The sequence below is a fragment of the Dasypus novemcinctus genome, chromosome 23, assembly GCF_030445035.2.
Source record: "Dasypus novemcinctus isolate mDasNov1 chromosome 23, mDasNov1.1.hap2, whole genome shotgun sequence".
Classification (NCBI taxonomy): Eukaryota; Metazoa; Chordata; class Mammalia; order Cingulata; family Dasypodidae; genus Dasypus; species Dasypus novemcinctus.
In genome coordinates, this window is record NC_080695.1 from 15,760,621 (window position 1) to 15,774,447 (window position 13,827).

Below are 13,827 nucleotides of genomic sequence, written 5' to 3' on the forward strand. Positions count from 1 at the left end.
CAGCTTGGAACCTGGAACCCCCCCCCCCCCCCCCCGGCACCACCCCCTGCTGACTTTGCCCCTCTCCTCAGGACATGCCTGCCTCAACTCCGGGACTCGTTTTACTACAACAACTGCTTGTCCGACCTGTGCAACTTCCAGGGGCAGCGGCAGAGCCTCTGTCTCCACATGGCGGCCTTGACCGAGGCCTGCCAGGCTGCCGGCCACACGGTGACGCCCTGGAGGAGCCCCCAGTTCTGTCGTGAGTGGCGCCGAGAAGCAGGGGAGAGGGCGCGGGACCCCTTCCTTCAGACACGGGCGCCATCCCTGCCCCGGGATCTGAAAGTATTAGCTCGAGCTTGGAGGTGGCCTGGTCGAACCCCTTCACTTGCCCCAAGGAGGGCGAAACCTGGAGAGTTAGAAACAGCCACGGATGAAATCACAGAGTCACACGTAAACTCAGAAAGCCTCAGTGACACGAGGCTGTGTTGATGTATGTACTCTCACGTGATACACGCAGAAAACACAAGTGCGTGGCAGGGGTGCCTGCCAGGACTTCCATTTCTTCGTCGTTGGTGCATGTAAAGCGGTGCCACTGAGGCTCAATCTGCTTTCCATGTTGGTTCTTGGCCCAAGCTGCTTGGTTAGCTTCCTGGATCCTTTGATCCAGTAATGGAAAGATCCAGAACAATCCAGAATAATCCAGATCTTGGCCGGCCCGCCAGGCCCGGGGAGTCCACTGTGTCTTCTCAGTTCCGCTTCTCCGAGTCACTCTCTCTTTGAAGATCGGGCAGGAGACTCTAGTCGTGGTATTGGGCGCGTGCCCCCCCATCCTGCCTGCCCTGGCCCCCTTCTCACCCGACGCGCTCCCTCCTCCAGCTTTGGCCTGCCCACCCAACAGCAAGTACACGCTGTGTGCCAAGTCGTGCCCTGACACCTGCCATTCAGGATTCTCCGCCCTGTCCTGCCCAGACCGGTGTGTGGAGGGCTGCGAGTGCCTCCCGGGCTTTGTCCTCAGCGGTCTCCAGTGCGTCCCCCGGAGCCAGTGCGGGTGCCTCCATTCTTCAGGGAACTACTACCAGGTGAGGGGGAGGGAGGCTCCTCCCTCCTCCAAGGACATCCGTGGACCAGGGCCCAGGGCGGGAGGCCAGAGAAAGAAGGCCAGGGGGAGAGCCGGGGATTTGGGCTTAGGGCGGGGGGAGCTGGCTCCCATCTAGTTTCCTCTTTCCACTTTTCTTCAGCTGTAGCGCTTCCCCTGCAACAGCCTCCGTTCGCTCAGTGCCTCCCGCCCAGGGTCTGTGGAGGCTGGTTCCCTCCCCTGCTGCCTCTCCCTGCTCTTCAGGACATGAGTCATTTTGCCCAGCTTTCAGATTTTCCCATCTCCAGAGACCCAAGCTCCCGCCAGTCACCTTGTCTTCTCTCCTGCAAGGCGCCTTCCTCCACCAGAGGACCTCGGTCCCTTCCTTTGCCCCGGTTGCCAGCCTTCTCAGGCGGCGTTTGGAGCCAACCCCTCGCCTGGGCCCTTCCCTCTCTTTCTTCTTTGCCTGCCCCTCACCCAAGGCCAGGAGACGGGGCTGGCCATCAAAGCCCACCCCATGTCCGCTCAGCTTTCCTCCCCATCTGCCCCACCCCACTCTAGCACCCCCGAACCCTCTTCACCCGCCTTGCTCTTCTCCCACTTTTGCCTCCGGCCCACCCCTTTTCGCCCTGCTCCACCTCCCAGCCACCCCTGCCTGCTGGAATCCTTTTTTTTTAATTTTTTAAATTTTTATTTAAAAAATTTTAAAATTGTTTGTATACTTTTTTTTAAAGATTTATTTTTATTTATTTCTCTCCCCTTCCCTGCCCTCCCCCCACCTAGTTGTCTGCTCTCTGTGTCCATTCGCTGTGTGTTCTTCTGTGTCTGCTTATATTCTTGTCAGTGGCACCGGGAATCTGTGTCTCTTTTTGTTGCGTCATCTTGCTGTGTCAACTCTCCATGTGTGTGGCACCATTCCTGGGCAGGCTGTGCTTTTTTCACACTGGGCGGCTCTCCTTATGGGGCAAACTCCTTGCATGTGGGGCTCCCCTATGCGGGGGACACCCCTGTGTGGCAGTGCACTCCTTGTGCGCATCGGCACTGCGCATGGGCCAGCTCATCACACGGGTCAGGAGGCCCGGGGTTTGAACCCTGGACCTCCCATGTGGTAGGCGGACGCCCTATCCATTGTGCCAAATCCCCTTCCCTGGAATCCTCTTTTGACGCCCTGCTGAAATGCTGCATCCTCCTTGGATCCTTCCTGATAAGCCGAGTTGGAAAACATCCCTCTAGACTCTTGTCGCAAATGCACATCATCGGCGTCGACGGTGCGAGACTCTTACTGGGTTCCTTGATTGCCTTATTTGGGTGCACACTGCATTTGAGCCTATTGTGTATTCGTTTATTGTCCCCCGCCGGATGGAAAGGTCTGTTCAGACAGGGGCCTTGGCCATCATGTTCATTACTGAATCTCCCACGTTCATTACTGAATCTCCCCCTGTGAATGACCTGGCACGACGCTGAGAGATTAAATAGCTGTCGAAATAGGGAGCAAGCAAAGGAATGACCGAAGGGCTGAACGGCTGAACTTCTGGAAGACAGGCGTAACAGCACCTGGCTATTGTGTCCGGCCTGGAGATGACCCCTCTCCCCTCCCGCCCCCAGGTAGGGCAGGAATGGTACCTGCCAGGGTGCAAGCAGCGCTGTTATTGTGACAAAGACAGCAAAATTCGCTGCGTGCGGTGGAAGTGCGAGCACCCCTATGTCTGTGGCACAGAGGACGGCATCTTTGGCTGCCATACCCAAGGTGAGCACTGGGGCTGGCTGAGCGGCGGTGCCCCGGCGAGCCCAGCCTCGCTCAAGGGGGAGGGGACACCCTCAAGCCGCGCAGAGGCCTGGCCAGGGGCTGCCAGGCCGTTGCCCAGAGAGGAGGATCTTCAAGGCCCCGGAGGGTGTGGTGGGCTGGAGGTGGATGGAAATCTCTCCCTCCTCGCCAACCTCAAGTCGAGGAACTCACCGCCTAGGGCAGGGTTCTTAAGCTTCTTCCTTCCACGGACCCCTTTGCCGGTCAGGTGAAAGCCACCGACCCCTTCTCAGAATGCCGTGGCAGATAGTTTTATGACATTCAGTTAGCGTCTTGTCTAACAAGTACTGTAATTTCGAAGTGCGGATGAGTGTACGCGATTTTTTGAGATCCGCAACAACTGTAATGTGATAGGAAATGAATACCACTGTAATTTATTGCATACATTCCTAAGTGAGGAAATGCTAGATTTCAGTTTGAGGTCAGAGGAAATAAACATAATAAGTTGTTTTTTTTTCAGTTCAAGCTCACGGACCCCCAAGGGATCCGTGGACCCCTTGTTAAGAACCGCTGGGAAGTAGATGTTGGGCGTCCACCTACCCCATGGGAGGTCCCAGGTTCAGTTCCCTGTGCCTCCTAAAAAGAAGATGAACAGACACGGAGAGCACACAACGAATAGACACAGAGAGCAGACAGCAGGCGCAAAGAATGAGAGACGGGAGAAATAAATAAATCTTAAAAAAAATAAAAGAACCCCTGCCCTAGAAAAGCAGGAAGGCTGGCCTTGGGCACCATCCTAACCCAGACTCACCAAGATGGCAGCTCTGGATCAGGGGCTTTCTGGGTGTCCCTGACGGGCAGCGAATCTTGGAACCCCATCTTTTCGTCCCCAGCTACTGGCACCTGCGTTGTCTCGGGTGTCCCCCACTTGCAGACGTTCGATGGAGCCCTGCACCACTTTATGGGCTCCTGCGCCTACACCCTGACACGGACCTGCTGGTCTGGGCACCCAGAGGCCTCCTTCGTTGTGAGCATCACCATGGGGTTCCGCGGCGGCAACCTTGACCTTTCCTACATCAGAGCCGTCCACGTGCAGGTCTTCAACATCAAGCTCAAGCTGTTCAGAGGCCGCAAGGTCATGGTGTGTGCCTTCCCCTACCCGGCGGACCCCGCGCCCCTGCGCAACCCCTCGTTGCCCACACACCCACTGTCTGGCTTCTTGGAGCCCCTGGGGGTGCCCCAGGGCAGGCCCAAGCCCACTGGGGAGCACCCACCACCCCCCTCCTGCTCTCATGGGTTCTTGTTTCATTTTTTATTTTTCTTCTCTTTTTTTTTCTTTTTTATTTTTGTTATTGCCTTTTTAAAAAGATAAATAGACCACACAAAACGTTGCATTAAAAAACATAAGAGGCTCCCATATACCCCACTCCCCACCCCACCCCACTCCTCCCACACCAACATCCCCTTTCATCAGTGAGGCACAGTCACTGCATTTGGTGAATACACCCTGGAGCACTGCCACGCCGCATGGACCAGAGTTTACATTGTAGTTCACACTCTCCCCCAGTCCATCCAGTGGGTTATGGCAGGATAAACCATGTCCTGCATCTGTGCCTGCAGTATCATTCAGGATAACGCCAAGTCCTGAAAGTGCCCCATATCACACCTCTTCCTCCCTCTCCCTGCCCTCAGCAACTCCCAGGGCCACAGTCTCCACATCAATGATACAATTTCTTCCATTGCTAGAGTCATAACAGTTCTATAGTAGAATTGGATGTGGCTCAAGCAGTTGGGTGTCCACCTGCCACATGGGAGGTCCACATGGAGCAAGTCCACTCCAATCCATATTTTATTCCTCCATCTTGTGGACCCTGGGATGGCAAGTGGACATGTGGGGCTTAGATCCCACATGGCTGATGGATGTGATTCTCCTGCTTGCAGTTGTAGACACTCTCAGTTCCCTTGTGTGGTGGCTGACCATTCTCGCCTCCCCATCTGCTGACCCAGGTACCTCTAGTGAACCAGAGAGTAGGTATTGCAACTCTGCTGAGGCTCAGAGCCTAGCTGGCACATGGATAGTCCAGAGATTCAAGTCTCCTGAGCATACACAAACTCCAGCGCCAATCACAGGTTCAGTTAAAAGTGACAGAAGAGGCTTGTGTAGAGAGGTCACATCTGAGTCCAATTCCATCACAGGAGCATAAATTCCAAAGTAGGGCCCACTGGCAAGGCAATGAACTCCAGAGTCATCTGTCATGACCATTGAATCTGAATGTCTCTGTAGCCCTCAGGAGCACCAGTAACTGGGGTTGTACCTACTTTGGCTGTCTCTGGGGTCCTGCTGAGACATGAGTAAGCGTGACCCCTCTGATGACCTCCCAACTCATTTTGAAGTCTCTTAGCCATATAAACTCATTTGTCTTTACCATTTCCCCCTTTTATTGAAGGTATTTTCCTAGTTGCATCACCAACTGGTGGTAATAGTAATCCCTCAGCACCAGGGAGACTCATCCCTGGGAGTCATGTCCCATGCTGGGGGGAAGGTAATGTATTTACATGCTGAGTTTGGCTTAGAGAGTGGTCACATTTCAGCAACATAGAGGCTCTCAGGAGGTAACGCTTAGGTACCCTGCAGCTCTAGACGTAGTTGAAATTTCAAGCACACAGGTTCATAAGCATAGTCATCAATATCAAGGGCCCATCATTGGACCATTCTTCTTCACTGGTCTTTGTCCTTGCACTTGGGGGATTGTTGCTGTTCCATTGGGGAATGCAACAGAGCTCCCCAGGATGGGAACTCAGCACTTCCTCAGTTGTCATTATGACAATACCCAATTAATTTTTTTTATGGAACATATGCACATAACATAAAAATCACTTTAGCTGTTTTTACTTGTGCAACTCAGAGACATTAAATACGTTGATGATGTGGAGTAACTGTCACCCCTGTGTCTTTCCAGAACATTTCCATCCTCGTACCCATTGAGCAAAAACTACCCCCTCTCCTCCTGGCGTTTCGTTTTGCTTCCTGTTTTAGCCGCCTTTGAGGGTGTAATTCAGTGACATCTGTGACCTTCACAATGCTGTGTGACCGTCACTGTCCCCATCACCAAAACCTTCTCATCGCCTCAAACCGAAACTCAGTCCCCATTAAACAGTGACTCCCCACTGCAGCCACCCCCTGCCCCTCGTAACCTCTGGCCTCCTTTCTGTCTCTGAATTTGCCTGTTCTCGGTGTTCTTGATCAGCGGGAGCCTACGTTTGTCCTTCTCATGTGTTTGCCCCCGTGCTGTCCTACTCTCAAGTTCCTCTCTGACCCCCCTGTCGTGCCCCCCCCAAACCTGCAGCTGAACGGTCGCCGCATGGCCCTGCCCCTGTGGTCTGCGCAAGGCCGCGTGAGCGTGGCGCTCAGTGGCTCCTTTGTCCTCCTCCAAACCAACTTTGGACTTTGGATCTACTATGATGGCTACCACCTGGTTGAAGTGATAGTGCCCTACTACTACACCGGCCAGCTCTGTGGGCTGTGTGGTGAGCTCCCGGGCGCCCGCGGGGAGAGACAGGGCGACAGGCGGGAGCCGGGTGCTGGGCCCAGCGGTCGCGACGCGTGTGCTGGGCGTCCTGAGGGCTGGTCACGGACAGATGTTGCTCAGGGCAGGACCGCAGGGAGGCCAGAGATGGAGGAAAAGAAAGCGTTGGCCTCGCTTGGTTGAGTGACTGAGTGAGGGCTGCCTCTTCTGGGAAGGAGGCGGGGGGTGCCCACGCCAGGGCGCTGTTGTCCCCATCCCCACCTCCTCCCCTCTGCAGGGAACTTCAACAACAACAGCCTGGATGACAGTCTGCGCCCCGACGGGCAGCCCGCCGAGGACTCCGTCCAGCTGGAGGTAGCCTGGATGGCGACGGACCTTTCGGAACCCGGGTGAGTGGCGGGGACGAGGGGGAGCCAGGGACGGGGAGCTGGGCCCAGGGGGGAGCCTTGGGGCTGCCCGGACGTGCTCCCTGGGCATCCGCGTGCCCGCGGGCCGCCCACCAGGTCTCTCCCCGTTGTTCTCCCTGAGACTGGAGTTGGCGAAAAAGTTGTCCCGACCTTCCACGCCCCTGCGTGTTGAGTTCTCCTATGCTAACTGATCTGCCTGTTTGGAGACCCCTCTTGGGAAGTCCACCCTGAGAGCTAACCTTTCCTCCTCCTGCTGCATCTGCCGGCCGTCCTCCTTGAGGGCGCCATTTTGTTCTCTTCCCTCTGTCCCTCTTCACTTTGGCTCCAGCGTTTTGGGGGCGTTTCCTCCAACACGGTACCCCTATCCTTCCTCCCCTCCCCTGCAGCTGCTACGCTGTGGGTGGCAAGCCCCCCAGCTGCCCAGGGAACTCGGACACCTGGAGTAAGAAGTGCGAAGTCTTAACCAGTCCCCTGGGTAAGCCACACCCCTTCCTGACTGGTGTCTCTTCCCCGGGGTGGGAGACAAAGGGGGGAGACTGGGCCCGAGGGAAAGAGGGAGACGCGTGAGGAGGAGGAGAAAAAGAAGTCAGAGTCAGCGCAAGGCAGCCCAGGGCCGAGGCCGAGCTTCAGGGTGCTGCCCCCTCTTGAGCTCCCCTCCTCTCTCTCGCCCCCTCTGCTGCCTCCCCCAGGACCTTTCTCCCAGTGCCACAAGCTGGTGTCCCCACGTGCCAGCTTTGACACCTGTGTGTACGGCCAGTGTGGGAGCCGGGGCGACCCCCTGACCCTGTGCCATGCTCTGAAGACCTACGCCATCCTGTGCGCCCAAGCCGGCCAGCCCCTCGCCTGGCGCAACAGCACCTTATGCCGTGAGCGCCCCGCGGCCGCACCCGCCCTCCCCCGTTCCCCGCACCTCCCCTCTCTCTCAGCCTGCCCTGGGCCACGCGGGGCCTCCTCTCGCCAGGCACAACCCCTTCCCCGGGCTGCCTGCCCGCCCCATCTGGCTCTCACCTGGGCCCCGCGTGCTGCCCCCATGCCTTGTCTCCCATCCTGGGCCTCCGTGCCCTGCGGTCGTCAGGGAGCCAGGGAGCCCCCTTGCCCTCTACCTGACGCTGCTGTTCCTCCCAGCTCCACGGTGCCCCCCAGGCAGCAGCTACAGCCCCTGCGCCAGCCCCTGCCCCGTCACCTGCCTGAGCACGAGCTCCCCAACCAACTGCCCCTCGCGGCTGCGCTGCACCGAGGGCTGTGAGTGCCAGAAGGGCCTGGTGCTGAGCGACACGACCTGCGTGCCCGTAAGCCAGTGTGGCTGCACCCTCCAGGATGGCACCTACCACCCGGTAAGCGGCCCGACCTGGGAAGCACGCCCAGGAGCCTGGAGGCCTGCAGGGAGCTGCGAGGGGTGCGGCCTCGAGAGGGGTACACACAGGGCCCTGGTGCCCGCCCAGGTGCCGAGTATCCCCGCCCCTGGCTCCCCGCAGGTGGGGAAGAGCTGGTACTCAAACCAAGCCTGCAGCCAGCTCTGCACCTGCTCCAGCCAGAGCCAAGTCTCCTGCAACCACAGCACCTGCAGCAGCTGGGAGAGGTGCTGGGTGCACAACGGGCTGCTGAGCTGCCGGCGCATAGGTAAGACGGTGCCCTTCACGCCCACCCCCCACACCCACCCCGCCGGTGGCTGTCCTGCCGAGCCCCTAGGGGGAGAGGCGATCACCCCCCTGCCACCCGGAGATGGACTGTTAGCAACCCCTCCCCTCGCCTGCGGTCCTCGCCCCAGCCCCAGGGCCTGGATTCTTTCCTTGAACATCTTCCTTGCCTTTAGTCTTTAGCACATTCTTTCCCCACAGGCAGAGAGGACGCAGGGCTGCCTCCCGGGGGGATCCCATCCCGCCAGCCTTCAGCCGTCTCTCCCCCTCCACAGGAATGGGGATGTGCCACGTCTCGGGGGACCCCCATTACGTGAGCTTCGACGGCAGTTACCATTCCTTCAGGGGCACCTGCACTTACATCCTGACGCAGGTGTGCCACCCGACCATGGACTCCTTTTCCTTCAAGATCACGGCCAAGAATGAGAAGTGGGGAGGCCAAATGCCGACTTTCTACATTAGCCAAGTCAACATTTACATCTACAGTGCCCGAGTCACGTTGGAAAAGGGCCACCGCGTGTTGGTGAGCAGGGCAGCGTGGCTGGAGGAGGGCAGGGGGCCTCGCGGGGCCCTCCTCCTCCTCATGTCCCCCCCCCCGCCATGCTCCCCCACAGATCGATGGCAGGCCCGTCTCCCTCCCCTCCAAGAACCAGATCTACGGGGTCTCCATCACGTCCAGCGGCACCTACACCAAGTTCGCCACTCACTTTGGGCTGTTTGTCACGTACGATGGCAGCCATCTCTTAGAGATCCAAGTCCCGCAATCCTATTACAACCGGGTGAGGGGCAGGCAGCTGGGGAGGGGGGATTCGCATCTTGATAGACCAGAGAGGTCAAGCCCAGGAGCGGGGAGGGCTGGGGAGTCTGCCTGTTTAAGGAGAGTGGGGAGGAGGGCTCCAGACCCTGAGAAACCCCTCTGCCCACCCAGGTCTGTGGCATGTGCGGAAACTTCAACGGCGAGAAGGAAGATGATCTGATGATGCCCAGCGATGACCTAGCCAGGAATGACATTGAATTTGGCAACAGCTGGCAAGATAGGGATGACACTGACCCAGAGTAATTGTCCCCTAAGACTTGGGAACAAGATTTGGGGATCTTAGTCTACAGGGCACCTCTGAGAAAATACCGGAAGCTTCTCTTCTGTGTGTCATTCAAGGGGATGGTTCCTGGGTTCCACGGCTGCAGGAACCTGTGGGTGAAAACGTGAAGGTCTTGCTTTCTTTGCTTAGAAACTTGGGAGTGGGGATGGGAAGCGGATGTGGCTCAAGTGATAGAGCTTCCACCTACCATACGGGAGGACCCGGGTTTGATCCCTGGGGCCTCCTGGTGAAAAAGAAGAAAAACTGTGCCTGTGCAGTGAGCCAGTGCCTGCCTGGTGAGCCGGGGGCCCACGCAAGTGAGTCACGCGGCAAGATGATGATGCAACAAAAGAGAGGAAGGGGAGAGTCAAGGTGAAGCACAGCAGAGACCAGGAACTGAGGTGGCTCAATTGACAGGGAACCTCTCTCCACATCAGAGGTCCCCAGTATCAAATCCCGGTGAATCCTAGAGGAGAAAGACGAGAAGAGAAGACAAAAAGAGAAATAGATACAGAAGATCAGACAGCGAATGGACATGGACAGCAAAAACAGCAGGGCAGGGGGTGGGGGGAGGGAGGGAATAAATAAATAAATCTTTAAAAAAAAAAGAAATTTGAGGGCCAACCTGCCCCATGGAAGGTTGGCCAGAGCTCAGGGGGCTCCCCAGGGAAGAGAAGAGGGGTGGGGGACACTGGAAAGTTCTCTCAGTTTTCCTAGGTGGGGTTGTGGCTGACCCTGTGCTGACACCCCCTCTCCCTTCCCAGTTGCCACCCAGATAAGCAGAGCCAAGTAGACTCCCAGGTGATGCTAAGTCCAACCTGCAAGCCAGAAGACCTCGCGCAGGCCCACCTGCACTGCCAGAGAGCCTTCCGGGACCCCGGCTGGGCGCAGTGTGCCACCAAGGTGGTCTCCAGGCCCTACCTGCTCGGCTGTATCCATGCCTTCTGCGAGCTGGGAAACCTGAGGCATGCCCTGTGTGACACTCTTCAAGACTTTGGCGCTGCCTGCCAGGCGCAGGGGCTCAGCACCCCGAAATGGAGAAACAGCAGCTTCTGCCGTGAGCCTCCCCTGCGGTCACCTTGAACCCCTCCCACGTCCCGTTTCTCCTGCTCTCCTTCCGGTTGTGCCTGGCCTAGATCTGACCGTGGTGTCTGTCACGTAGACTACTGACGATCCCCTCTTTACTGGTGACCCTGCCATCAGGATGGCCCAGGAGAAGCACTGTGTGTCTCCAAAGGAAATAGCGGGGCGCAGCTCTCCCCTGCGTGGCTGCATCCTGCAGGCTGAAGTCCAGGCACTTCCTTTGATGGACAGGACCACTGCCCCAGCCTCTCCTCTCCCACTGCCCCCCCACCTCTTGCCGTTCACGTCAGAGACACAAACCACCCCATTCCCCATGCAGGCCTTGGAGTTTTTAAAAAATAAGGGCAGTTTTAGGTTTACAGAAAAATTGCACAGAAAGTATAGAAGGTTCACATACCCCCACTCTTTATTTAATTAAAAAATTTTTTTTCATGGTCAAAAAACATATATATTTAGAATTAGCCAGCTGGACCCAGTTTAGATGATCCCAATTTTGTTGGCAACATCCAAAGCATCATAGTCGGGAACCAGTCGAATATAGGCCTTCTTCTCTCCACCAGGCCCGATCAGGGTGTTGACCTTGGCTATGTCAAGGTCATGGAGCTTCTTCACAGCTGCTTGCTCTGGTGCTTGTTGGCTTTGACATCCATGATGGACACCAGCGTGGCGTTGGCTCCAGTCTTCTTCATGGCTGATTCAGTGGTCAGGGGGACCTTGTTGATGGCACAGTGGTCACGCTCGTTTCTCCTGGGGGCGCTTTTCCGAGGATATTGGGGCTGTCTCCTGAGACGCAGCACCTTAGGCCGCCGGAAGGCGGGTGATGGCGGATCATCTTTTTCATGTGGCTGTGGACGAGTCCTGCCTTCTTGGCTTTCAAAGCTTTTGCTTTTGCTTCGGTTTTGGGAGGCTCAGGGGCTTCCTGCTTCGCTTTCGGCCCATCTTCATGAAAAGCCCCACTCTTTATACTAAAATAATTTCAGACTTACAGGACAGTTGCAAAAATAACGCATATCCCATTCAGAGAATTCCAACATACCCCTAACCCTCAGATATCCACAACCACCAATTTGAATATTTTGCTATGTTTACCGTATCGTTCTTTTTTTTTACACTCTTTTCTTTAAGTTAATAGATCACAAAGAATGTTACATTAAAAAACATAAGAGGTTCCCATCTAACACACTCCCCACCCCCACCCACATAATTTTTGTAAATTGTATTGCTTTGAAGATATATACATCTCAAAAAATGTTACATTATAAAACATAAGAGGTTCCCGTCTACCCCCCCACCCCACTCCTCCCACACCAACAACGTCCCCCATCATTGTGGCACACTCATCGCACTCGGTGAACACATTTTGGAGCACTGCTGCACCACGTGGATAATAGTTTACTGTAGTTCACACTCTCCCTTAGTACATTCAATCAGTGGTTTATGGCAGGATATATAATGTCCAGCATCTGTCCCTACAGTATCATTCAGGACAACTCCAAGTCCCAAGAATGCCCCCACATCACACCTCTTTTTCCCTCTCCCTGCCTTCAGCAAGTCCTGTGGCCACTGTCTCCACACTGATGATATAATTTCTTCCATTGCTAGAGTCACAATAATTCTATAGTAGAATACCAGTAAGTCCACTCTAGTCCATATTTTATTCCCCAATCCTGAGGATTCTGGGATGGTGATGCCCACTCCTCCTCTAACTGAGAGGGTCTTCGATCCCACATGGCTGATGGATGGGACTCTCCTGCCCACAGCTGTAGACTCTCTTGGTTCCCTGGTGTGGTGGTTGTCCATCCTCACCTCCCTGTCAGCTGACCTGGGTCAGTCGAATGAACTGGAGAGTAGGTGCTGCAACTCTGCTGAGGCTCTCTTTCTATTTATATATTTTCTGAATATTTGAGAGCACTTTGCACACATCATACTCCTTGAACACATAATAACACGTCCATGCACATTTCCTAGGAACAAGGCTATTCACTTACATAACCACCTTAAGTGCAGTTTGTCAAATTCAATAAGTTTAGCATTGATATAAAACATATTTTATAATTTAATTTTTTCATGTGTCTCAGGAATGTCCCAATAAAGTCCTTTTGGGTATTTTTCTCTTCCTGCTTAGGTCCCATCCAAGATCACATATTGCATTTACTTGTCATTGTCTTCTCAGTTGCTGGCTCTTTTTAAAAATATATATATATTGCGGAAACATATGTGCAACATAAACCTTCCTATCCCAACCCTCCCCAGCAGACCGTTCAATAGGGTGACTCACAATGGCAGTGTTGCAGTGCCCTCACCCCTCACCACCACCATCACCAGAACTTTCCCTTCACCCCCGACATAAACCCTACACCCCTTAGGCATCAGCTCCCCATTGCACGTGTCCCATGTCTTTGGCAACCTGTACTCTATTTTCTGTCTCTATGAACTTAACATTTTCTCCAGTATTCTCTTTGTGGTTACCATGGGGCTGAAATTTGACATCCTAAATCTATAAAAATCTCATTTGGTTTGATACTATCCTAACTTCAGTAGTACACACGGACTGTGTTCCTGTACTACTCTGTCCCCCACCTTCTTGTGGTTCTTATGACAAATTACATATTTATGCATTTTGAGTCCCAAACCATTGGTTTAGCACTACCTTTTATGTATTTGTCTTTAGAACCTGTAGGAAGTAAAAAGTGGAGTTAAAAACCAAAACTGCAATAGTACTCATATTTATATTTATCCATCTTGCCATTATCCTTACTGAAATTTGCTGTTTCTCTGTGCAACTTCAATCTTTCGTCTAGTTTCCTTTCCTTTCAACTCCTTTTAGCATTTCTCAAATGGCCAGTCTAGTGGTAATGAACTCCCTCAACTTTTATCTGATTTTCTTAACCTTATCCTCAGTTTTGAACGACAGTTTTGCTACATATAGGATTGTTGATTGGCAACTTTTTCCTCTTGGTACTTTATGTCATCCTGCTGCTGTCTTGCCGCCAGGGTTTCTAGTGAGAGAGCAGCACTTAATCTTTTTTTCCCCCGATGCACTCGGGGCTTGTCCCTCTTCCACTGTCCTTTATTTATTTATTTATTTATTTATTTATTTATTTATTTATTTATTTAAATATATTTTTTACTTAATCTTGTTGAGGCTCCCTCATACATAATATATTGTTTCCCTCTTGCAGCTTTCAGAATTCTTCACCTTTGGTATTTGACAGTTCAATTATAATATGGCATGGTGTGTGTCTATTTGGGTTTATGCTGCTTGTTGTTTGTTGAGTTTCTTGGATGTACAT

At 54.1% G+C, this 13,827-nt stretch overlaps 1 protein-coding gene across 1 annotated transcript in view; it reads left to right on the plus strand.

The window, feature by feature from the left end:
* The window catches only part of ZAN (zonadhesin), a 40,009-nt gene that overhangs the window by 16,045 nt on the left and 10,137 nt on the right, over positions 1-13,827 (plus strand). The window contains exons 21-34 of the mRNA XM_071211460.1: positions 72-241; positions 859-1,061; positions 2,663-2,804; positions 3,695-3,942; positions 6,149-6,329; positions 6,606-6,717; positions 7,122-7,210; positions 7,425-7,601; positions 7,861-8,069; positions 8,211-8,355; positions 8,648-8,895; positions 8,987-9,151; positions 9,301-9,428; positions 10,216-10,508. Coding sequence (XP_071067561.1) covers positions 72-241; positions 859-1,061; positions 2,663-2,804; positions 3,695-3,942; positions 6,149-6,329; positions 6,606-6,717; positions 7,122-7,210; positions 7,425-7,601; positions 7,861-8,069; positions 8,211-8,355; positions 8,648-8,895; positions 8,987-9,151; positions 9,301-9,428; positions 10,216-10,508 — 2,510 coding nt within the window. The remainder of the gene's footprint in view (positions 1-71; positions 242-858; positions 1,062-2,662; positions 2,805-3,694; positions 3,943-6,148; positions 6,330-6,605; positions 6,718-7,121; positions 7,211-7,424; positions 7,602-7,860; positions 8,070-8,210; positions 8,356-8,647; positions 8,896-8,986; positions 9,152-9,300; positions 9,429-10,215; positions 10,509-13,827) is intronic.